Genomic DNA, 22,327 nt, shown 5'->3' on the forward strand with positions numbered 1-22,327 from the left:
ATCAGGACTGGCCCAGATTTTCCTGACCGTATAATTCACTGTCACCCAAACAGTCATGGAACTGTAGAATGTCCAGTCCAGAGGGGAAGTGTCTTATCTCCAAGGTCATCAGCCTATAGGTGGCTGGACTAAAACCCAAGTCACCTAATGCTCATCCCAGGACAGTTTTTTTACTGCCTACTATCCAGACAAGGCCCCCCAGCAGGGACAAAGACCCCCACAGACTGGCTTAGATGTGGCAGACAGTCCCATCAGGCCCCCACAGTGAATAATCCAAGGCGAGTTTATTTGCTCAAATAACACAGTACAAAAATGATATTCAGATGCCAGCATCAGGAACTCATACCAAATACTCATACAATTGAAGAACATCATTCCAAGTAAGCTATGTACAGAAGGTTCCTGACCCTCATGATTCTGACCCTTCACATTTTGGCGTGAAGTGTTTCTGAACACTGCTTAAAATAAATCCATAAATAGCTCCCCTCTCCCCTACTTCTTAGAAGCAGAAATAACACTAAATTATGTTCAAAATCTAAAACTCTGCCTCATGTATGAGGCCAGTCCGATCTAAGTGCCTAGGGACTCTCTGCCCTTGGCTTCCCTCCCACCCCCCAGCCCTATCCCATGGTGCTCACCACAAGTTCAACACAGCAAAACAGTGTCCACCAAGGGTTACAATAATGAACTTGCCATCCAGGTGTTAACACCCTCTCCCCTATGGCCGCATGCGCCAGGCAGAGTCCAAGGGCTATGTTCTTAGCCCTGTCAGGCCTACATGCGGATAATGGATACATGGCAAGTTGTCCACCTGAGCCAAGCTGCTGGAACTCTTCAGTCATGTAGAAGACAAAACCTCACCCTTGTGCATAAAACAAAAAAGGAGCCCCTTTCTCAAGACTCTTTACTGCCCTCTGCTAGAAAATCATCACTGTAAATCTTTCAATCCAGAATATCTTGGAAGTGAAGAGCACTTCCTGGGGTATGGTGGTCTTGAGCAGTGCACACTCATGCAACCATCCATGGCAATCCAGCTCAAAGCCCTTCCCCATTTCCTGAAAACTACTGAGACTGTAGCTATAATAAGAATAACAACATATGTAGACACAGAACTATGTGGTTTCAGAACTCTTCACGTTCTTCTTACTGGCTTCTGGCAAACTCCTGTGAGGTGGGAGAGATGCAAGGCATCAGCTTCATTTCTCTGGTCATAGAATTATAGGATAAAGGGTTGGAAGAGTTCTGAGAGACCAGTTGTCCCCAGTCTATAGGTCTTCCATATCTGGAGGCTGCAGAGATCCTGGGAGGGTTTACAAATCCATATGGTATTAAGCACTGTTGGTCAACTGAATAAATTATGTGTTACACACAGATGCACATCTGTTACGTGCATGTGAATGTTCTGGTGAGAGATTAACCAAAAAAACCTATTTTTAAAACTAAGACATTTAAAGCTAGCATCTGTAAAAGTATGGGCAGGCCTTTTACATGATGTGGGCATGTTTTTAGCCCTGGTGGATCAAGAAAAGACATAATTAAAGGGGGGGGGCACAGAAGTCAGCAGTAGACACTAGGGTTAGCCCAAGAATGCAAAGCCTTGACTCCTGTTCAGTGTTTTGGACCAATGCCTGTTGAGGTAGCTCCCGCATTTCTTCCCTGACTCCCAATTTAGAGCTGGAACAACTGGTTGCACATTTCCAGTTGGAGACCAAGGTCTCCAAGGGAATGGCTGGCAGAATTGCCTGGATCTCGGGAGCCCCCCTCATTTATTCATTCATTCATTCTTTCATTCAATCATTCATTCATTCATTCACTCATCCATCCATCCATTCATTCATTTGGTCAGTACCGAAAGACTGCCTCCAGCTCATAGGGTGGATGTATTTAGCCATAGAGTGAGGGCACTTACTGCCTCTAAAGAGATATGTCAGCATAACAGAGCCAGAAAGGATCTGATCAGTCACTAGTCCAGCCCAGAATCCAAGGTCTGGAAAGGAGAGGGGACCTGGGACATGTACAGGGTGTAGCGGCAAGTTTGGGGCAGATTGGCAGGTGGAGTCCTGGTCTCCTAACTCCCAGTCCGGTGCTCTTTCCCCGCCATGGCCTCTGCCTCCAGCTTCATGGAAGACACCTTGTGCATTCGCTATCTCAATAAGCCCATGCTGGTGGACACCGTTACGTTGGTGAGGCACTGAACTGGGACATCATGGAGCATCTTCAGGGTTTCCTGGCTAAAGCTGCCGATGTTCCGATAGTTTAAGGGAACTTGAGTGCAAAGCACAGCTTTCAGTCTGGACTCTGGCTCTGAGGACTTGTGATGTTCTGGGTGAAGAAAAAGAACACAGGTTTTAGCCATAGCCCAAGTGCGTGCGGGTCCCACCCTGATAACAGGCTTCTTGCTAGTGCCCACCTCTGGGTTTTTGCTCACGCAGGACCTCCTGCTTGCAGTGTCCTCCTGGTCCTTTCTCCCCATCTACAGCCTCTCCATCCTCACAGGTCAAAATCAATGCCTGCTACCTCCTGGAAGTCTCCCAGAACCAACTCGTTTCATTGACCTCGATTAGCGCTTTTAATTGATGCCAAATTTTGTCATCAGTAAACATTTGTCTCTTCCCCTAGCCCTCTAGAACCAAACAGCCCAGAGTCTTTCTCGTCCACCTCAATCATCCCTTATTTGATAGATAATCTTACTTTGCTTTGTTCTTTCAATTTTATGACAGTCTCAATTGGAAAGCCAAGCAGCACAACCCATGAAATAATAAGAGGACAGGCTAAGACGGTAGCCAGTTCAGTATTCCATACTGAGGTCAAGAAGTATGAACACGCACATCCAACTGGAGACCAGAGCCAAAGAAAGAAGATGCTAGTTTCCAGGTAAAGCCAAGAAGGGTTTTGGAAAACAAAGGCCACCCTGGTGTAGAATTGTCTTAGAAGGCCTCAGCAAGGAGGAGGCATTTGACTGCACCCCCAAAGGCCTGAACGAAGCAAGGGAGGGATGAGGACAGTGAGTAGCCCCTGTTGTGAATGTGAGCCTGTCCCCCTTGTGCCATGTTGTCCTTTCTCACCGGCTGCGCCTCTCTGTACGGGAATTGGCCGTAGCTGGATTGCCTGTAGCGCAGGCCCACGAGGCTGAGGACAGCCTGGTAATTGTTGCCAGCAGGTTTGTTAGCCAAGTCGAAGACAAATGGGTAGGATCCCTCGGCAAGGTTCCTGTCAGGCTCAGCGGAGTGGGCCTCCTGGCAGTGCAGGGTGGCTACCAGCTTTCTGAGGGAAGAGTCTGAGAGCCTGTAAAAAAACCTCTTAAAGCTGGGGTATCGTCTGATCTGGAAGGAGAAATGAAGGTGGGCCGTCAGGGTTACTGGAAAATAGCCTCCTCTCACCATCGCCCCCTCCCCCAACTCCATGCAGCCTCATTGTCCCTGTGATGAGCATCCTTTGTTAAATTCCACCCCCCCATCCCCAGCTGCTCAGAATCTGTTCTGCAAGGCTCAGCCCAAGCAGCAGAACAAAGCACACACACACAAAAGTGCAGGTCTTTAGATTCCAGTAATGGATGCTTCAATGGCATTTCATAGCTGTGTGACCTCTCTGAGCCTCTGTTTGGTCATGTGTAAAATAAGAGTAATAATAATAGCCCCCAACATTGTTGTTGAGGGGAAAGGATTAAATGAGACGGTTGAAGGTTTTGTGCAGAGTGGATGCTGGATGAATTTCAGTTCCCACCCTAAGCCTTTGTCCCTTGATCCTAAATGTCTTAGGCTGGGTTCCTCCCCACCACCCAGAGGCAGATGCAGAAAGACTAGGACACAGGCATAGCTCACTTATGTGGTAAATGATCCTGGCAAACATGGACGGGGGACTGGAGACCTGGGACAAGGATGGGAAGGCAGCCCACTGGGGCTGGCAGCTGAGCCTGATCCCCTCGAGGTGCTTGGGAGCTCTGGAAAAACACACTCCTCGGGGTTACCCCCCAAGGAGTGAGGGAGCTGGGATATGTATACCCCTCTCCCATCAGCTCTTGGTTGGGGGCTATTCCTGGGGGGCGGGGCAGAGTGCTCGTCCTGGCCCACCATCTGGGTGGGAAAATGGTTCTGGGGGCAGTCTTCAGGTGAAAGGATGCAGGTGCTAGCAGTCAGAATCTGGTGAAAGGATGCAGGTGCTGGCAGTCAGAATCTGGGCCAGGTGCTCTGTGGCGATCAGGTGAGGCTCCAGCATCACCAGGTACACCGATTCCTCATCTATGACCTGTGCTCACACCTGACACCTCTTCCTATGGGACCAGTGATTGTCTCTCCAAGACCGGGAGGTTTTCCAAGGCAGGGAATCTCCTGTGACAGGTTCTCTAGCAGAGGAGGAAAATCTAAAAGCTTAAAGAATCGGAGACTTTCTAAATGCTGAAATGTGTGCCTAGACAGATGGCAGAGGACGAGATCAGAGGGACTGGCAGTCCAGACTCGGGGAAGGAGGCTTCCTGGGAGGTGGGATAGGAGCTGAACTTCAAGGAGGATTTGGACTCAGGGAGGTCTTGGATGGCAGGGGGAGCCACAGAGATATATATATATTTGTCTTTTTTAGGGCCGCACTAATGGCATATGGAGGTTCCCCAGCTAGGGATCAAATTAGAGCCATAGCCGCCTGCCTACGGCCATACCAACATCAAATCTGACCTGCGTCTATGACCTACACCACCGCTCATGGCAATGCTGAATCCTTAACCCACTGGGTGAGGCCAGGGATCGAACCTGCATCGTCATGGTTGCTAGTCAGTTTCATTTCCACTGAGCCACAATGGGAACTCCAAATTAACATTTATTTCAAATGCTATGTGTCTGGCATTTTCTATATCTTCTATATATGACACATGTACCTATCTGGCAAGTAGGAATTTCTCTATTTTGCAAAAGAGAGAAAGGAGGCTCACGGAGGTTCAAGGACATGTCATAGTCATCTAGATGCAGAGATAGGGTGGGGGGTGGGTACTGAGCAATCCTCACCTGCTCCCCCAACTGGCCATCAGCTTCTTGGAGAAGGGCCACCAGCTTCTGGATGTTCATCTCCTCTAAGGAAAATAAAGAACGTTGAGGGACAGTTGACCAGTTCTGCAACAACACATCCTTCGGTCACTGACAGTATTTTGTTTCTAAAATGCAACACAGAGCTTCCCCTAAACTAGGGCAGGAGCATGAGAGCTCTGGGTTTTCTTTCTAGAAATAGATAGGACTTTGGCCTGCAGACACTCACCTGTTACCACATTCGGCCCCGTTTGACAGATGGGGAAACTGAGACCTTATCCAGGCTACAGAGTATCTCAGTCAAGAATAGGGTTGGGGAGTTCCTGTGGTGGCGCAGTGGTTAACGAATCCGACTAGGAACCATGAGGTTGCGGGTTCGGTCCCTGCCCTTGCTCAGTGGGTTAACGATCCGGCGTTGCCGTGAGCTGTGGTGGAGGTTGCAGACGCGGCTCGGATCCCGCGTTGCTGTGGCTCTGGCGTAGGCCAGGGGCTACAGCTCCGATTCAACCCATAGCCTGGGAACCTCCATATGCCGCGGGAGCGGCCCAAGAAATAGCAACAACAACAACAACAAAAAAAGAGACAAAAAAAAAAAAAAAGAATAGGGTTGGGACTGGGAGCAGCAAATCCAAATGCAGGGAGGGGAAAGGCCACAGTTACTGCTGCAACAAGAATGCTGCACCACAGTCTGGGCTATAAACAGCGGCATGCAGGTGGCTGCTTGCACCGAGTTAATTGTAAAAATTCAGGAAATTTGTGGACCCACTCTTAGAATCTGTTGGCAGCTTGAAAATGGCCATGGTGGGAATTTTATACCATAGAAATCTGCAAATACTACAAATAAGGCTCCCCTCACACTCCCCCCAGAGTTTATTTGCCAGAACACCACTGGTTATGAGACCCAGAGCAAACTAGGCATTTTATATGAAACATCCAGGCAAAGCAATGGCATGCAGCTGGGGGTGAAACTGTAGCCCTCTTCTACCTGGAGAAGGCAGTCCACCTGCAACTCCGCCCATCAGCCCCGTTCAAAAGCCAACTCTGTCTCCTCCCTGCCTTTTAAGTCTCCTGGAGTATTTGTCACCCACCTCCCCAGTTCCTTACTAGATTCAGCCTGAGAAATCCATGCAAAAGGGAAGCCCCCGGGCAGCCATCACAGAAGAGAGCAGGGTGACACTAACTTGATTCATTGGCTCCTTCTGGCTGAAGCCCCACTTCTGGTTTGTGGCTTCTGGCCTGGAAAGGTGCTTCTGAGCATCCACCTGGGCTCCCTTCTGCAGGTGAGAACTCCTGGAACTCAAGATCCTCCAGATCTAAGGGCCAAAAGGAGTTGGTATGAGCACCTGTCTTGAGTCCATAGTTGAAGCCAAGTTCTAACAAGACGCTGTCCAAATGCACTGGCTCCAGAGGGGCCTGGTTTCTCAGGCTCCCCGGGGAAGCCTGAACCCCACTGGACCTGCCTCAGTGGAATTCATGGTCCTCTTAGCCCCTCCAGAAATCTCATTATTTCTTCCACCCACTCCCTCAGCCTCCTCACAGCCTGGGAGGAAAGCAAGCAGGTCTGCCATCAGGTCCCACCAAGCTGGCCCACTTTCCTTTTAACTCTGGGGGCCTTTGCCGAGTCACTTAGCCTGTCTAAACCTCACTTTCTCCAACTGTCAAATGGGAGTAATAGGACTGACCTCACAAGGTTGTGAGTGGTTTAAATGAGATACTGTGTGTGACAGTGCCATGTAGTGGGCACTCTGTACATGTCAGGGTAATTGCTGGATATCAGTGGCCCTCAACTTGGATGCAGTAACAAAATAGGGGACCAGTTCCTATATCCTACCTCTTCACACCAGGGTCTCTGGTTTTCTGTCAGCTTTTCAGGTGATTCTGATGCATGTACCTGATGAGCGGGTGCACTGCTCTTATACATTTGTTTTTAGGTGTTTATGTGTGGGGATGGAAGGTCAGTGTTGTGGGGGTGGGTCCTGGTGGCAACCAGCCCGTTTCTCTCTCCATAGCCCTCCACACCTCCCCACTCTGCTCAGAGCAGAGAGCAAAAGTCAAGGCTGAACAGAACATCACGCAGCTGGCCACCCCTGCCCTGAGGAAAGCCTAGGGACCAGAGGCAGCCTCTGTTACCACGGCAACCCCGGCCGGCTTACCAGGGTTGCTGCAGGTGGAGGCCCGATGGCCGCCAACACACAGGGGCAGAAAGCTGGGCCTCTTGGGCGGCCGGGACTCCGGGCTGGCAGCACCTGCAGCCCCTGTTCTCTTGGTCTCCTTGAAGCTGTGTTTCTTATGAGAAAAGGCTTTTCTGAAGCTGGACTTTTTCTCTTGGCATTTCTTCCTGCAGACTGGGGCCAGGTTTTCTACAGCCACTTCTGGCTCCTGGACTTGCTACAGGGGGAAATAAGAGAAACTAAGTCAGGGCCCCTGACTTTGAGGAGGTTGCAAGTAAGCTGAAAGCACCTCCTGAAACTCCAGCATCTCCTGAAACAGAGACCCCACTGTGGATCAGAGGAAGTAGCCCAGGGAGAAGGGTGATGGATGCTCAGAGCTGGGGAAACAAATATCGCCTGCAGTGGTCAGGGGAAACTCTGAGAAGGAGACTAGAGCTGGGCTCTGGCAAGATGTAGCATTGGGGGAGGGGCAGGGAAGCAGTTGTGCCAGGTGGAGGTGGGGTGTCCACAGTGAGGTCGGGGGAACCACAGGGAATGTCTTCCTCACCTTGTCTGCCACCTGCTCCTCTGCATCTTGGAGTAGGGCAATGATCTTCTGGATAAATTCCTCTAAAAAAAGAACAAATTGGTTGCTTGAGTGCTGAGGAAAGCTTTTCTATGGTCAGTCTTTCCTAAGGCCCAGTGGCCTCCTGGGCAATTGGCACAGGTTTCCAGGGTGAGGTGCTAATGAGCTTACATTGGAGGTTGTCCCAGGCCCAACCCAGGGGACCGCAGATTCCTCAAAGGTGGCCTGAAGGCACAGCTGTTTTCACGGGAATACACTCACTTATTCACTGAGGGCCTAGATGTGCCATGTAGGGTGTGAGGAAACAGCCTGAGGCCCCTGCCTCAGAAGGTGACAGGGCCTGGTCCCCACAGGTCCCCCCCACGCTTCTCCTTTCTCCTCCTCTGGGTGAAACAGAGGCCCTTCTCAATTCCCCTTTGAAGCATATTTTCTGTGAAAAGCGAACAAGGCAGAATAGGGGAGGTAGTGGAAGCAGATCTTCAGACAGCCAGAATCCACAGGGACTATATGATGGGAGGCTTGGCTCTGCCAATGATAAAATAATCATAGTGACAGCAGCCACCATCAGTTCTGCTTCTCCCCCAAGACCCCTATCCCGCCTCCTGTCCCCTTTACTCCTCTGGAGGCTCTTTCTCAAGCTGTGCTACGCTATGTGACAACAGTAATAACAGTCACAATAAACGGCAGCTAACATTTATTAGCTGCTTTCAGGTCACTGCTCTCCCTGCTTTATGGTCATTAATTCATTTAGAGCCTCCAACAGCCCTGGGGAGTAGGTATTATTATTATTATTCCCATTTTACAGAGGAGGAAACTGAGGCCAGGGATGAAGTAACTTGGGCAAGTTCACATAACTGGAGAGGTCAGAGTCCAAACTCGAATTCAGGCCCCAAAGATCATACTATCTACGGAGTCCTGGCCAGGGGCCTGAGCTTTCCCTGCACCAGCTTTTGTTGGCCTCATCCTCTTGTGATTTTACATCCGAAGCTCTGACAGGGTGAGAACAGCAGCCTGGCTCAGGGCCTGTGCTCTGGACCCCACGCTGCCTCCCCAGCCCTGCCTCCCCAGACCTCAGAGGGAGGTCAGGACAGGACTTGGCCTGTCTCTGGTTCAGCTTCTCTTCTGCAAGACCTTCCTTCCAAGGTCTCTGAGGAAGGGAGGGGGGTACTGACTGAATTCTGAGGCTCTGTCCAGCTGCAGGTCCTCTTCGGGTCCCCGACTTCCTGCAGGGGTGGAAAGCTCCAGGGGACTGGGGTCGCCATCGGCTGTTGACGGAGCCACTGGGACTTCAGGCGCTTCCATGCCTGAGAAGCAAGAGGAAATGGAGAGCTGCCTCATCAGTCTGAGGGTGTCAACCCGTGCACAGAAGTCAGCAGAGACCCCAGGTGTTCCCCGTGACTAGAGCTAGTGCACCCACAGTTTGCTCATCTGTGAAACGGGAATCATGAAATATGCTTCCTAAAATGAGGACTGAGTGCATGTAGATACACGGCGGGGAAGTGTCTTATTTTACAGGAGTGGCAACTGAGGCACAGAAATGAGGGATGACATAGAAAGCACAGCCCAGAACCCCAGTCTCCTGCCTCTCAAGCTCCAGTTCCTTTCCGCACACGCTGCCCTCTGCCAGGGTGTGGAAGCTGAGGCTGCAGAGAAATGGAGGTCATTGAGGGGAACACAGTTTCCCCTGGGGGCTTAGCTGGGTTGCCCAGTCTGTGAGGCTTTGTATGTGGAAGTGACCTTGTAGTCTCCCTTTTGCCCTCCCCATGCTTGCTCAGGGCAGAGCAAAAGTCACAACTGGGAAGACAGCTCTTAAAATGGCCAACTCAGGCCTTAGGGAAGGTTCTAGTGCCTGGAGGCAGCTGCAGAGTTGCTATGGTAACGGTGAGCATGCTCACCGAGGCTGCTGGAGTTGGAGGCCCGATGGCTACCAACACACAGGGGCAGAAAGCTGGGCCTCTTGGGTGGCCGGGACTCCGGGCTGGAAACCTCTGCAGCCACTGTTCTCTTGGGCTCCTCCCGGCTGTGTTTCTTATGAGAAAAGGCTCTCGTAACACTGGACTTTCTCTCTTGGGATTTCCTCCCGGCGACTGGTGCTGGGGGATGTGGAGCCACCTCTGGCTGGGAGGCCTGACGCTGCTGTGGGGGAGAGGAGAGACTGGGTCAGGCCTCTGATCTTGAGGAGAGGGGAAAGCTCCCTGAGAAGCAGCCTAGGAGCAACCAAGGGCTTCAGGGTGGCCCCAGGTAAGGGAGGTGACAAAGCTTGGAGCGAAAGGGCAACAGAGGCCTGGAAGGATGGGTGGGGCTTGAGCAAAGATGAGGAAGGGAGGGGGAGGGGGAGGGGGAGGGGGAGGGAAGGCAGCAGGGCCCTGGGCACCTATGCAGAGTTTGCTTCTTTCCTTTTTTTTAATTTTTTTTTTAATTTTTTTAATTTTATTGAAGTGTAGTTAATTTACAAGGCTGTGATAATTTCTGCTGTACAACAAAGTGACCCACTCATATACATACACACATGCTCATTCTCTCTCAGATTCTTTTTCCACATAGATTATCACAGAATACTGGGTAGAGTTCCCTGTGCTACATAGCAGGTCCCCGTTGGGCAGTCGTTCCGTATACCTCAGTGTGTGCACATGCCAATCCCACACCCCCAGTCCATCCCTCCCACCCTTGCTTCTTACCTCTTCCTCCCACTGGTCTCCCACTTTCTGGAGCAATTCCACTATCTTCTGGATGATGGTATCCTCTGGAAGAAAAATGTACCCAGTTAATCTTTCTAGATACAAAGAGAACTCTTTCTAATGACTGTCTTGGACTTCTGAGACCAGCTTGGGCCTTTTGTATTATATGAGGATCCTCTTAAAACAGGTCCTTTAGCCACAGAAAGGGGGTCGTGGTGGGGGTAGTTTCACATCACAGGGGCTGGTTTTTCTGAAAGAGGGTTGGAAGATCAATGGCGGAATGGCACTAGGCCAAAGCATGAAACTTCATGCAGGAAGTTTCACGTCAGTCCTTCAAGTATTCAACTGGTATGCTGCTATTTCCTTTCAACTTTACAGATCTATGAATATCTACTTTGGGTTTGACAAGCTGTGTGACCTTGGGTATGTCTCTATCCTCTCTGGGCCTTCCTCTCTTCCCCTGTGAAATGTGGATCACAACCCTGTCCTGGTTCCCTCAGAAGGCCGTTGGGTCATCAAATGAGGGACGGTGCTTGGAGACACTTTGCCAGCCTAAGGCTGACCTTCCAACCTACAAAATTCCAGCAGGCAGGACACAGACAGCCTGCTACGTTGGTGCCTAAACCACACTGCCAAGCCCTTAACCACAAACAACAGAAAGAGGGTTCTTTGATATTTCAGCCAACCTACCAAAGACAGGGTACCCAAAGGGGGCTCTGCAAGTTGCCAGCTGATCAGTTTGCACAAAAGAAGGTACAAACAAAATTCCCTCTTCCCAGACTCTCTGCAGGTTTTTTCACGCCTCACTTCTCCCTCATTTATAAATCCTGTCAGGCTTTTGCTCCTTGACTCCTGTCTACCAGCCAACTCCCTCTCACAGGAGAAAATGATTAGCGTATAAAATGAAACATCCTGCAAAGTAACCAACTGCATGCCTTTCGGCTATTCTTTGACAGATGCATAGCTCCTTCATTTCATATCTTTTACAATATTTCCATTCTTTGCAGGGAATTAGACTAATACAGTACTTTTGCTTTTATTAGGGGCAATGACAAAGTTGTGGTTGTGTATGAGACTGTCCTTATTTCTTGTAGATGTGTGCCTAAGTATTTAAGGATGAAACATCATTTTAATTAAAATGGTCCTGCAACAAAATCATACACACACAAAGCAAATATGGCTGAGTGTAAACAATTGTGAGTATATGAGTATGCACAAAACACTCTTTTCTCATATGTATGTACATATGTGTGTATATACGTATACACACCCATACATGTATATATACATATACACATATGTACGTACACATATACACCTACATATGTATACACATATGCATATATACATATACACATATATATCTACATGTCTATATTCTACACATTTTATTTTATTTTTTTATTCTATAAATTTAAATGACTGGGGAAAAAAATGTCGCATACTCATGAACACATAAAACAGGAGGATTTGTCGCCTAATTCCTGGGAATCCCTTCCGTGAGGCTCTAACATAAGCAAGTATGACCAGAAGCACCAGAAGGGGCATGATAGGCACATGTTTTTCAAGAGCCACCAGCCAAGGTCTGAGCAGTCACCAGAGCAGTCCATCCGGTCTGCTATCGGCTGCCCCAGCAGAGGGCCCAGAGCAGATTCTGACTCACTGTCAGGCTTCCGGAGCTCCTCTTCCCGCTGGTGACCTGTGGCTTGGGAAGAAATCCCCTGGACTCCAGCACTCCTGCCTTCGAAGAGCAAGAAGCAATGGAGATCAGAAATGTCCCCTTCTGGAAAAAAGATGAAAGCAAGTTTTGGGGGGTGGGTATGTGGCAGGGCGGGGTGGGGGGGTGGACTGTCCGTGACATTCTTCTGACTTTTCTCATCAGCACAATAAAATGGCTCAGAATTCACAGCAGGACACGTTCTGCTGGAGCCAGCTCTAGGCTTAACCAAAAAAAATCAGAAACCCACCAGGGTTTTCATCTGAAAAGCTGCTGCCTCAGCCCAGACATCCTTCCCCTCCACCCACTAAAACATCCTAGATCTTCCTTGAGTCTCTTCTTCCCGATAAAAACAAGGTGAGTTTTGAGTCCTACAGGGAAAGCGTCACCTTTCTCCAGCTGCCTCTGGGACATGCAATTCCAGGACCCTAAGCGTCAGAAAAGGAAGGCACCTTGGGGAACAACTCCCTCATTTTATGAATGAGAATCAAGTGTTTCAGAGAGGGACAGCAACTTGCTCAAGGTCACACAGCAAGTTTAGCCCCACCGGAGCCAAGTCTAGAACCAGCACCCCAGCAGCTGGCTCTTTCTGCTTCCCTGTCACCCACCCCCAGTACTTGACTAGTGTTGGGGGACAGGGCTTCCCTCCTTGCCTGCCCCACCCCCACTCCCACCCCCCACCTTCCTATTTCTCCCTGGTCCCTGCTCCTCAAACCAGAGTACATAACAATAACAGATACCATTTACGGAGCGCTTCCCTTGTGCCAGCTCTGGGACACGGCCACCACAAGGGACAGCAACTGTCATAATCTCCATTGCATCAGTGAGAAAAATGGAGGCTCAGAGACAGAAGTCACCAGCCCCAGATCACACAGCCAGTGAGCAGTGGAACCAGGGTTTGATCTCAGGTGCTCACCTCAGTCCTGTTCTGCCTCAAAGAAGTGGTATTGTCCCTGATAGTGGCCCTACTTTGCATATCCCCTCTGTTGAGAGGTGTGAGGTGCTGCTCAAAGCACCCTAGCCCTTGGGGGTGGGGCCCTGGGGTTACCATGGAAATGGGCAAGGTCTGCTCACCCCCAGCTCCTGGGCCCAGGTCAGCCTCCCCACAACAGGAGGCAGCGGCCGCCTTGGCCTCTTGGCCTTCGGCCCCCTTGACTTCTTCAGCACTGTGTTTCTTATGACTGTGCTTCTTGCGGCTGGCCTTCTTGTGGTGGGCTTTCTTCCTGGGAGCTGGCTCCCCCAATGTCTCGGGGGTTTCTGCAGGCTCAGGGGGGCCCTCCTTCCCCTTGGCCCTCTTGCTGGCCTTTTCCTTGGACTCCTCATGGCCTGTCCCAAAGAAGAAGTTCATCATGGTTCTCAGCCACCCCTGCTGGGTCCGCCACTGGGCCTTGTCCTTCTTGGTGTCCTGTGGAGGTCTTGGCTCACTGGGGAGAAATTCCCGGGTCTCCTCAGGGCTGAGGGCTGTGGCCGTGGGGCCCTGAGCCTCCGAAGACTGAGCCAGACTCTTAGCGCATCTGGTCCCATCGCTGGCCGTTCGGCGAAGCATCCTCCTAGAGCGGGTGGCGGGCATGGAAAGGCACTGGCAGTCCCCTGGCTCTGAATCCCTCCTGGGGTCCTGCGACCTGTCCAAAGACCTGGCTCTCCTCCCAGACAGAGGCTTCCTTGGGCCCTGAGGAGGCTCCATTGCACTGCAACCAAACAAGCAGCTCCCTTAGTAGAGGCCCCGTCGACTGCTGACGTGAGCCAGCAATACTGCCCTTGCGCCCACCCACCCTCCCCATTCATGTGAGTAATATCAACTCTCAGAGCTGTTGTCTCAGAGTTCCTGTTGTGACTCAGCAGGTTGAGAACCCAACTAGGGTCCATGAGGACTTGGGTTCAATCCCTGGCTTTGCTCAGTGGGTTAAGGATCTGGTGTTGCTGTGAGCTGCGGTGTATGTTGCAGACGTGGCTCGGATCTGGCATTGCTGTGGCTGTGGCTTAGGCTAGCAGCTGTAACTCCTATTTGACCCCTGGCCTGGGAACTTCCATATACTGCACATGCAGATCTAAAAAGCAAAAAAAAAAAAAGCTGTTGTCTTGTATAAATTCTCAGTGACTCTGTCCCCAAGTCCCAGAAGAGGAAGCCGAACCCGGAAGTCATGCCCCAGATCACAGAGCGAGGCCCCCAGAGCCTCTAGGAGGAACACAGTCCTGCCAGAAGCTTGATTCTAGTCCTTTGCCACTGATTCCGGACTTCTGACCTCCAGATCTGTAAGATAATTAATTCGCCTTGTTCCAAACCCACCCAGTTTGTGGTCTTTTGTTACAGCAGCAACAGGAAACGAACATGGCTGGAGCCAGAGGCCACGTCCTGTCCCCCCCAGGACTGCAGGCAGGTCCTGCAGCTTCTCTGCAGTGTCTTCATCTGAAACGTGCCTGAGACCTGTCTCCCTGTCTCACAGGCTATGAAGGATATTTCTCAAGACAACTCAATTATTGACAACTCTGTTCTAATCGCTAGGGCCAAACAAGGGAAGCCATCCCGACGCCTTTCTCTCTCTCACTCCCCACATCTGATCCATCAGCAAAGCAACATGGCCTCCAGTTTCAAAGCACATCTGGGCCTGAACCGTGTCTCCCCACCTCCTCACCACTGCCCAGGTCTAGGTTGCATATCCACCTTCCAGCTGGTCTCCCTGCTCACCTCCTGCCGTCCTTACAGGAACTCTCCTCAGCAGCCACGGACACTTTTACAGCGTAAGTTAGATCCTGTCACTCTCCTGGCTCCAGTGGCTTAAGGTCTAGGTCCTTCCTGTGGCCGGCAAGGCCCCACCGACCTGGCCCCATCATCTCTTCTGTCCTTGCTCACCCCACTCCACTCTCTTCATGCGCTGCCTCAGGGCCTCTGGCTGTTCCCTCTTTCTAGAACATTCTTCCTCTAGACCCCCTTATGGTTGTTCCCCACTCCCTTCAGGGATCTATTCAAATGTCGCCTTCCCGTAGAGGCCCTCCCCCACGAGCACACACACCCTCTCTCTCTCTGTTATGTCACCGCCAGTGTTACTCAATATTGTTTCTTTATGTGTTTAGTGGTTTATCATCTGAGCCTCTCTTCTCCTTTGTCTGTTTTGCTGTGTCTTATATCCTGAGTGTGTAGAAGGCCTAGCACATCACGGGCACTCAGTGAGTACTTCGTAAATGAAGAAAGAAATGTATAACACAAACATTTAGTCAACTGTATGATACCTATGGTATCTCTGGATGTGGTGAACATGCAATAAACATATTTGGACCAGTCCCATCTTAGAGCAGCAGAGGCCCTTCCGTTCTCCATCCAGAATGAAGCAGCTGCCCATGGAAAAGACAAAGGAACCACCTGCTCCTGGGCAGCATTTTAAGAAAGCTGGGGTGTTGGCAGTGTACTTCACTTGTGTTTTTTGTTGTTGTTGTTGTTTTGTTTTATTTATTTTTTTATTTGGCCACACTCTCAGCATGTGGAAGTTTCCTGGCCAGGAATCAAACCCACACCAAGTAACCCAGTGACCCAAGTAACCAGGAGGATGAGGGTTTGATCCCTGGCCTTGTTCAGTGGGTTAAGGATCTGGTGTTGCCATGAGCTGTGGTGTAGGTTGCAGACACGGCTCAGATCTGGTGTTGCTGTGGCTGTGGCATAGGCCGGCAGCTATATAGCTCTGATTTGACCCCTCACCTGGGAACTTCCATATGCTGCAGGCATGGCCCTAAAAACACAAAATAAATAAATAAAAATTTTAGGTGTTCCCATCATGGCATAGCAGGAACGAATCTGACTAGGAACCATGAGGTTGCAGGTTCGATCCCTGGCCTCATTCGGTGGGGTTAAGGATCTGGCATTGCTGTGAGCTGTGGTGGAGGTCGCAGACATGGCTCAGATCTAGCGTTGCCATGGCTGTGGCATAGGTTGGCAGCTGTAGCTCTGATTAGATCCCTAGCCTGGGAACGTCCATATGTGGTGGGTGCAGCACTAAAAAAAAAAAAAAAAAAAAAAATTAAAAATTAAAAAATAAAGCCTCTAAGTCCTGAGAAGATTGTGTTTTAATATCACCTCCCCCCACATACCATACATATACATGCACGCATGGAATTTGTGTGCTGAAATTAAATCTTTCCAGACTTCCTGATTATAATTGCTGCCTAACCAGAATTTGTCAAAACAAGACTTTCTTTTTCTGCTTTTCTCTTGTTTTATGCCCTTGCTTTGCGCAAAAGCCCTTGCGCAAGAGACTTCACCCAAGTCCTGCCTGGCTGTCGGGGATTCCCACCCAGTCTGGGATGCGCTGACGGGCAGTGACCCTGACACAGTAGCAGGCTCATTGCGTGGAGGCCAGGCTGCTCTCGTAAACCTGGTGATGGCCTCGGCAGAAACTGGATTTCAGAGCAAAGTCCATGTATGCTCAGAAAATACCCCAGTGATCTGCAGATCACAGGACTTCTGGTAAGACATGATGTGTGCCGGTGACGTGTTTAAAAACAACAAAACACCAGAGAAAGTGCACAGAGCTGACCTTGAGTTGCTCTGGAGTGGGAAGTTTGCCAACTTTTCCCGAGCATGCTGCCCTTTGGGGTTTATTTTCTAAGTGATACACTGATCTCATCCATACACCTGTCCCCTTACCCTGTAACTGCTCCAGCGCCATTTCCGAGAGGAATTCAGCCACTCCCCTGTTCCACCCTTGAACCTCACACAATAGAAATTCAACAGATAGCTGGCCCCTCTAAGGCAGAGTGTGTGTGGACTCAGAGTCACACCCACAGACACTGGTTGCTATAGCCTGAATGTCTGAGTCCCTCTCAAATTCATATGTTGAAACCTAATCCCCAGTGTGAGGTTGTTGGGATGGGGCCTCTGGGGTGATGAAGTCATGAGAGCAGCGCTCTCCTGAAAGGGGTTAGTGCCCTTGGCAAAGAGCCCTTGTGGTACAGCAGCGTTAAGGATCCAGCATTGGCACTGCAGCGGCTCAGGTCACTGCTGTGGCACGGATTTGACTGCTAGCCCAGGAACTTCCACATGTCATGGGCATGGCCAAAAAACAAATAAAAGAGGCCCCACAGTGCTCCTTTGTCCCTTCCACCACGTGAGGACAAGAGAGACCTGATCACTTCAGGAAGCCCTCACCAGACGTGGAATCTGAGTCTGGACTTCTAGCCTCCAGAACTCTTTCTAAGCCACTCAGTCTACAGTAGTTTGTGATTGCAGCCCAAACAGACCAAGACACTCATGTGACCCACAGGCACAAATACCACAAACCTACAAGGACTCATAAACTCTGGAATGTCCTGCCCCAAGGGTACAGGGGGTGATTATCTGAGTATCTGTTTGCCGTCTGTCCTCCACATCTTCCTCCAAGTACCAGAGAAAGGATAACCACGTCCACGCACATGCCTGCTGTGACCTGTACACTTGGAGTCACACATTCACATGTGCCCAAGTATTGACATCCGTGTCTCAGAGGCAAAGACTGTAAACACAGGGTGGGACTCACAGGCCTCTTGGCTGAAAGCCAGTCCGTGGTCAAGGGCTGCACCCTGAGCTCACCTATACTTCTCATAGGCACAGGTGACCCCATGGAGCCCCAAGGCTGTGTGCCCGTTCAAGTTCAAAGCCCTCCAGCTGAGCTCCTTGGCTCCCATCCCACATGTTCCTGGGGGACACCCCAAGCTCCACTGGCAGGACTCGCGTGGGAGACAAGGTGGGCACGTCTTCATTCAACACTAGACCCGTGCTGCTCCTGCGCCCACCTCCGTGGTGTTATGTGGGAACAACTCAGGTATTCCTTCTCCTTTGTGGGGCCCCTAGCAGGTTCCTAGGGTTGAAAGGGATGAGGAGTATACAGCCCGCCTCCTGCGGGGTAGGACCCCCTTGTGCCACACTCCCCGCAGGCAGATTCACAACCCCTGTTGGAACCCTTCCTGCAGTGGGGGCTCACCACCCTTCATTCAGATCATTCCACTGTGACCAGCGGGAATTAAGGACCGTCCTCCTCAGACCAAGCTGACTTGGCCGTTGGCAGTCCCTCACGCCCTGAGGAGAGGTCACCTCAGCCCCCAAGTCCTCTCTGTTCCAGCCCACCCCCTATGGCCCAGGTCTCTAGGTGGTTCCTCAAATCATGTTGCTTCTGAACCCATCCCTTGCCTGGGCACCCATTCCGGGGTACTCCCTGGCTGGTCCCTGTCCACTTCAAAATGTGAGGCCAGGCTGGGAGGGAGAGTTCCAGCCACAGCCCCACCATGGCAGAGTCCAGTGGGATTTTGCATGAAGCCTCATATCACATGGGGCCCCTGGGGTGTCAACTCCACCTGAGCTGAACTTACACTGCCCAAGTTCAATGTAAAGAGCTAGACTTGGATCATCTGCTGGATCCTTATCATCCCCCTCAAACACATCACCTGGTACCCATTTTCCAAAAGGTTGGGGATTTGCATCTTTTGAGGATCTTTCAAAAGCCCCCCAAAGCAAACTTTAGGCACACTGATAGAGCCCTGGGGCTGACTTGCAGGGGGGCTCATTGCTCACAAAGCTAGAGGATTCCGAAAACAGACGATAGCTCCCCTCCCTCCAACACTAGAGCTTATGTTCCGCAGGCGCCCCCACCCTATTCTCACCCTGTCCTGTCCTCCACCCAAGTCTACAGACCATGCAGCGTTATAACCCCCCTCAATCCCTGTCAGAGCCGCAGGCCACCAGAACTCTTTCCATAAGATCTCCCTGTTCTTGAACCAGCCACCAAGCACCCTAAAATGATGGAACCTTAACCCAGCCATAGGGAATAATAACAACATCTCCACTTACAGGACATTTCCCTTTGCTATGTACCTTCACATAAAGTCTCTAACTTGACCTCCACAACATCCAATAGGGAAATGAGCAGGAGAGGTATGTAACACGGCCCCATTCTACAGATGAGGAAACTGAGGCTCAGGGAAGTGAGGTCCCTTGCTCAGAATCGTTGAGCTAATATGCAGCAGGGCAGGGACTTGAGTTCAGAGATTGCAAGTCAAAGTCATTTCAGAGCTGTTTGCATGACGCCTGGTTGAGAGCACATCATCAAACTTTCTTTCTAGAGATGACAAGAAGCCCAGCAAGCTAGAAGCAACACTCGGACTGCACTCAGGGTCTATCCTCCTTTCAGGCTCCCAAGATACCAACCCACACCTGCAGGCTTATAAGAAAAGTGTACCATTCAACCAACCTCAGACCACGAAAGTTTCCTGTACCAGGGCGCCTTGGGCTGGGACCTCCTGATGGGGGAAGGGGGGCTCTGCGTCAGGTTGTCCCCAAAACGTCCAGGCACCACTCTCTCTCTCTCTCTCTCTGCTGGAAGTTGTATCCAGTGAAGGGTAGTGGGCCCAGCTCCCAGGGAGAAGATGCTGACAGTTTCCAGACTGTCTCAGAAGACACTTTGGTCAGAGGCATATAAACCCTATCTCCCAGGAGTGAGCTCATGCCCAGCCAATCCAGGGACTGCCCTACAGCCCCGATGCCCTATCCCAGCAAGCTTCCCGCACCTCCAGCAAGAGGAGGCTTACCTCAGCCACCCTGGAAAAAACAGTTTCGCTTGACAACTTCCTTATTACACCCAAAGCCCAGCAAGAAACCCAGGCTCATAAAATGACCTTAGTCCTGGGTGGAGGAAGTCCAATCTATGGGATAGAAAACAAGAAGCTCTTATGGAAAACGTGGGGGGCGGGGAGGGGTTGGCCTTTTAGGGCCTCACCAGTGGCATATGGAGGTTCCAGGCTAGGGGTTGAATGGGAGCTACAGCTGCCAGCCTACACCACAGCCACAGCAGTGGCACCTTTGACCTATACCACAGCTGATGGCAACACTGGATCCTTAACCTGCTGAACAAGGCCAGGAATCGAACCCACAACCTCATGGTTCCTAGTCAGATTCATTTCCTCTGCGCCACAACAGGAACTCCTCACCATGATCTTGACAGCACAGTCTAAGAAGTCTTAAAAATTCAAATTTTCACTTTCCGAAGTGCCTGATTTTTTTTTTTTTAAAGATAATTTATACATGGGAATTCCCATCATGGTGCAGCGGAAATGAATCTGACTAGGAACCATGAGGATGGGGGTTTGATCTCTGGACTCGTTCAGTGGGTTAAGGATCCAGCATTGCCATGAGATGTGGTGTAAGTTGCAGACGTGGCTCAGGTCTGGCGTTGCTGTGGCTGTGGTGTAGGCTGGCAGCTGTAGCTCCGACTTAATTCCTAGCCTGGGAACTTCCAATATGCCGTTGGTACGGCCCTAAAAAGCAAAGAACAAAACAAAACAAAGAAAAAAAATCTGTTGCATCTGGTACTTTTCTAAGCCGTTTATGTAGACTGAGTGCCTCACTCCTAGTAAGTGCTTAATAAAGAGTCAATATTTTATTATTGGGAGCAGAGTTAATGCTTTAGTCATTGTCAGCAAACAGGCTTTGGATCTAGCGCTGTGTTGGGTACTGACTGGCTCAACGCTGAATTTAGAGAATTTATTAGCCCAAGAACTAGCCCAGTCTTCAAACCAGGGTTAAATTATATTCCATACTTTTATTTAACAAAACTGTGTTTTCTTTTTTTGGGGCCACACCCACAGCACATGGAGGTTCCTGTGCTACAGTGAGCAGTGACAATGCCAGATCCTTAACCTGCTGCACCACAAGGGGACTCCTAGGCTCTGTTTTCTTAACTATGTCCTCCAGGCCCCACGTGCATCATGAATGTGTCTCCTTATTCAGAGGGGACTAAAACCCACGTGGCCTGCATGGAGCTCACAATGTAGTTGGGAAGAGAGACACAGGAAAAAAAATTACTAAAACAGGTAAGGCAATGGGGAGTTACTGTTTCAGGGGTACAAGGGGTCAGTTTGGGAAGATGAAGAAGTTCTCCAGGGGGATGGGGGAGATGGTTGCACAACAGTGTGAATGTTCTTAATACTGCTGGGCTATAGACTTTAAAATGGTTGAGATGGTCAATTTTACATTTGTATATATTTTTAACTTTATTGGAGTAAAGGTGACTTACAAAGTTGTGTTAGTTTCATGTGTACAGCAACATAAATCAGTTATACATATTCATATATCCATTCCTTTTCAGATTCTTTTCCTATATATGTTATTACACAGTACTGAGTAGATTTCCCTGTGCTGTACAGCAGGTCCTTGTAACTATCTGTTTATACATAATAGCGTGTATATGTTGATCCAACCATCCTTATTTAGCCCTCCCCTGCCCCCCTGCCCCATGTTTCCCCTTTGGTAACCATAAGTTCGGTTTTGAAATCTTTGAGTTTGTTTCTGTTTAGTTAAGTTCCTTTGTATTATTTTTATTAGATTCCACATATTTGTGATCACATGATATTTGTGATCTCATGATATTTGTCTTTGTTAGTGTGATAATTTCTATGTCCATTCACGATGCTGTAAATGGCATTATTTCATTTGTTTAATGGCTAATATTCCATTGTATTATGTACCACATTCTTCTTTATCCATTCTTCTGATGATGGACATTTAGGTTGTTTCCGTATTATGGCTATTGTGCATAGTGCTCTGCCCTGTGCTTCTATCTGCCTTAAAAAACATGAAGTTATATATATTTTACTGCAATTTTTTTTAAAGGCAGATGGAAGCAAAGGGGCAGAGAGCCACACAGAGCACTATGTGTGAATCTACCCTCTGATTTAGTAATTCCATCTGCAGATAAGTACAATCCCAAATTCTTGCTGAAGGGAAAAGCACCCCAGGGCCATCATGGGCACTTCGCACCTTCTCTAAACAGACAGTGGGGCAACCTAGCCCTGTCCTCAGTGCCCTTCAAGGACCAAGCATTAGGTGGGTTCTGTGAGAGACACTCATAGCTGCCTGTGACCAGGGTGTCTACATGTGTAAAGCCCAGTGCCAAATGCAAACAAAAGACCCCTTGTTTAAAAAGTGTTAAGAATTTCAGGACAAAGACAGCAGAGCATGAAACTAATGGCAGGTCCTTCTGAGTGCAGAACCTGTGCAACTGTACAGGTCACACAGCCATAAAAGAGACTCTGATGCAGATAGTTCCCAACAAAGTATCACAAGGGAAGATGACAAAGGAAGAGAAAGAGGGAGAGTGAGACAATATTTTTTGAAAAAAAAAAATTTTGTTTGGCTACACCTGGGACATGCAGAAATTCCCAGACCA

General features: G+C 49.8%; 1 protein-coding gene across 4 annotated transcripts; it reads right to left on the reverse strand.

Moving 5' to 3' along the window:
* Positions 1–265: 265 nt before the first annotated feature.
* On the reverse strand, positions 266–19,554 carry BNIP5 (BCL2 interacting protein 5). 4 transcript variants are annotated; one of them, XM_013977845.3, is made up of 12 exons: positions 19,355–19,554; positions 13,218–13,831; positions 12,090–12,209; positions 10,427–10,491; positions 9,644–9,884; positions 8,921–9,052; positions 7,731–7,792; positions 7,166–7,400; positions 6,194–6,325; positions 4,995–5,059; positions 3,066–3,323; positions 266–2,322 (listed from the first exon to the last, which is right to left on the reverse strand). In XM_013977845.3, exons 2-12 carry the CDS (start codon positions 13,825–13,827, stop codon positions 2,287–2,289), a joined length of 1,956 nt encoding a protein of 651 aa, XP_013833299.3. In that variant the 5' UTR covers positions 13,828–13,831; positions 19,355–19,554; the 3' UTR covers positions 266–2,286. The 4 variants fall into 4 exon arrangements, with proteins under 4 accessions (XP_013833299.3, XP_013833298.3, XP_020954299.2 ...); XM_013977844.3 differs by lacking the exon at positions 19,355–19,554 and adding an exon at positions 14,830–15,116; XM_021098640.2 differs by lacking the exon at positions 12,090–12,209.
* Between the last annotated feature and the right edge of the window lie 2,773 nt (positions 19,555–22,327).

This window comes from Sus scrofa, chromosome 7 (assembly GCF_054392235.1).
Source record: "Sus scrofa isolate SSC_HxYL_T2T_F1_AM1 chromosome 7, Sscrofa_HxYL_maternal_Yorkshire_Landrace_v2.0, whole genome shotgun sequence".
Classification (NCBI taxonomy): Eukaryota; Metazoa; Chordata; class Mammalia; order Artiodactyla; family Suidae; genus Sus; species Sus scrofa.

Coding starts and splice junctions, on each gene's coding strand:
- BNIP5 (XM_013977845.3), bottom strand. CDS start 13,827: ATGGAGCCTCCTCAGGGCCCAAGGAAGCCTCTGTCTGGGAGGAGAGCC. Junction 7,793..8,920: donor GGACAGAGCCTCAGAATTCA/GTCAGTACCCCC, acceptor TTCTTTTTTTAG/AGGAATTTATCCAGAAGATC. Junction 6,326..7,165: donor CTCCACCTGCAGCAACCCTG/GTAAGCCGGCCG, acceptor TTTGGCCCTTAG/ATCTGGAGGATCTTGAGTTC.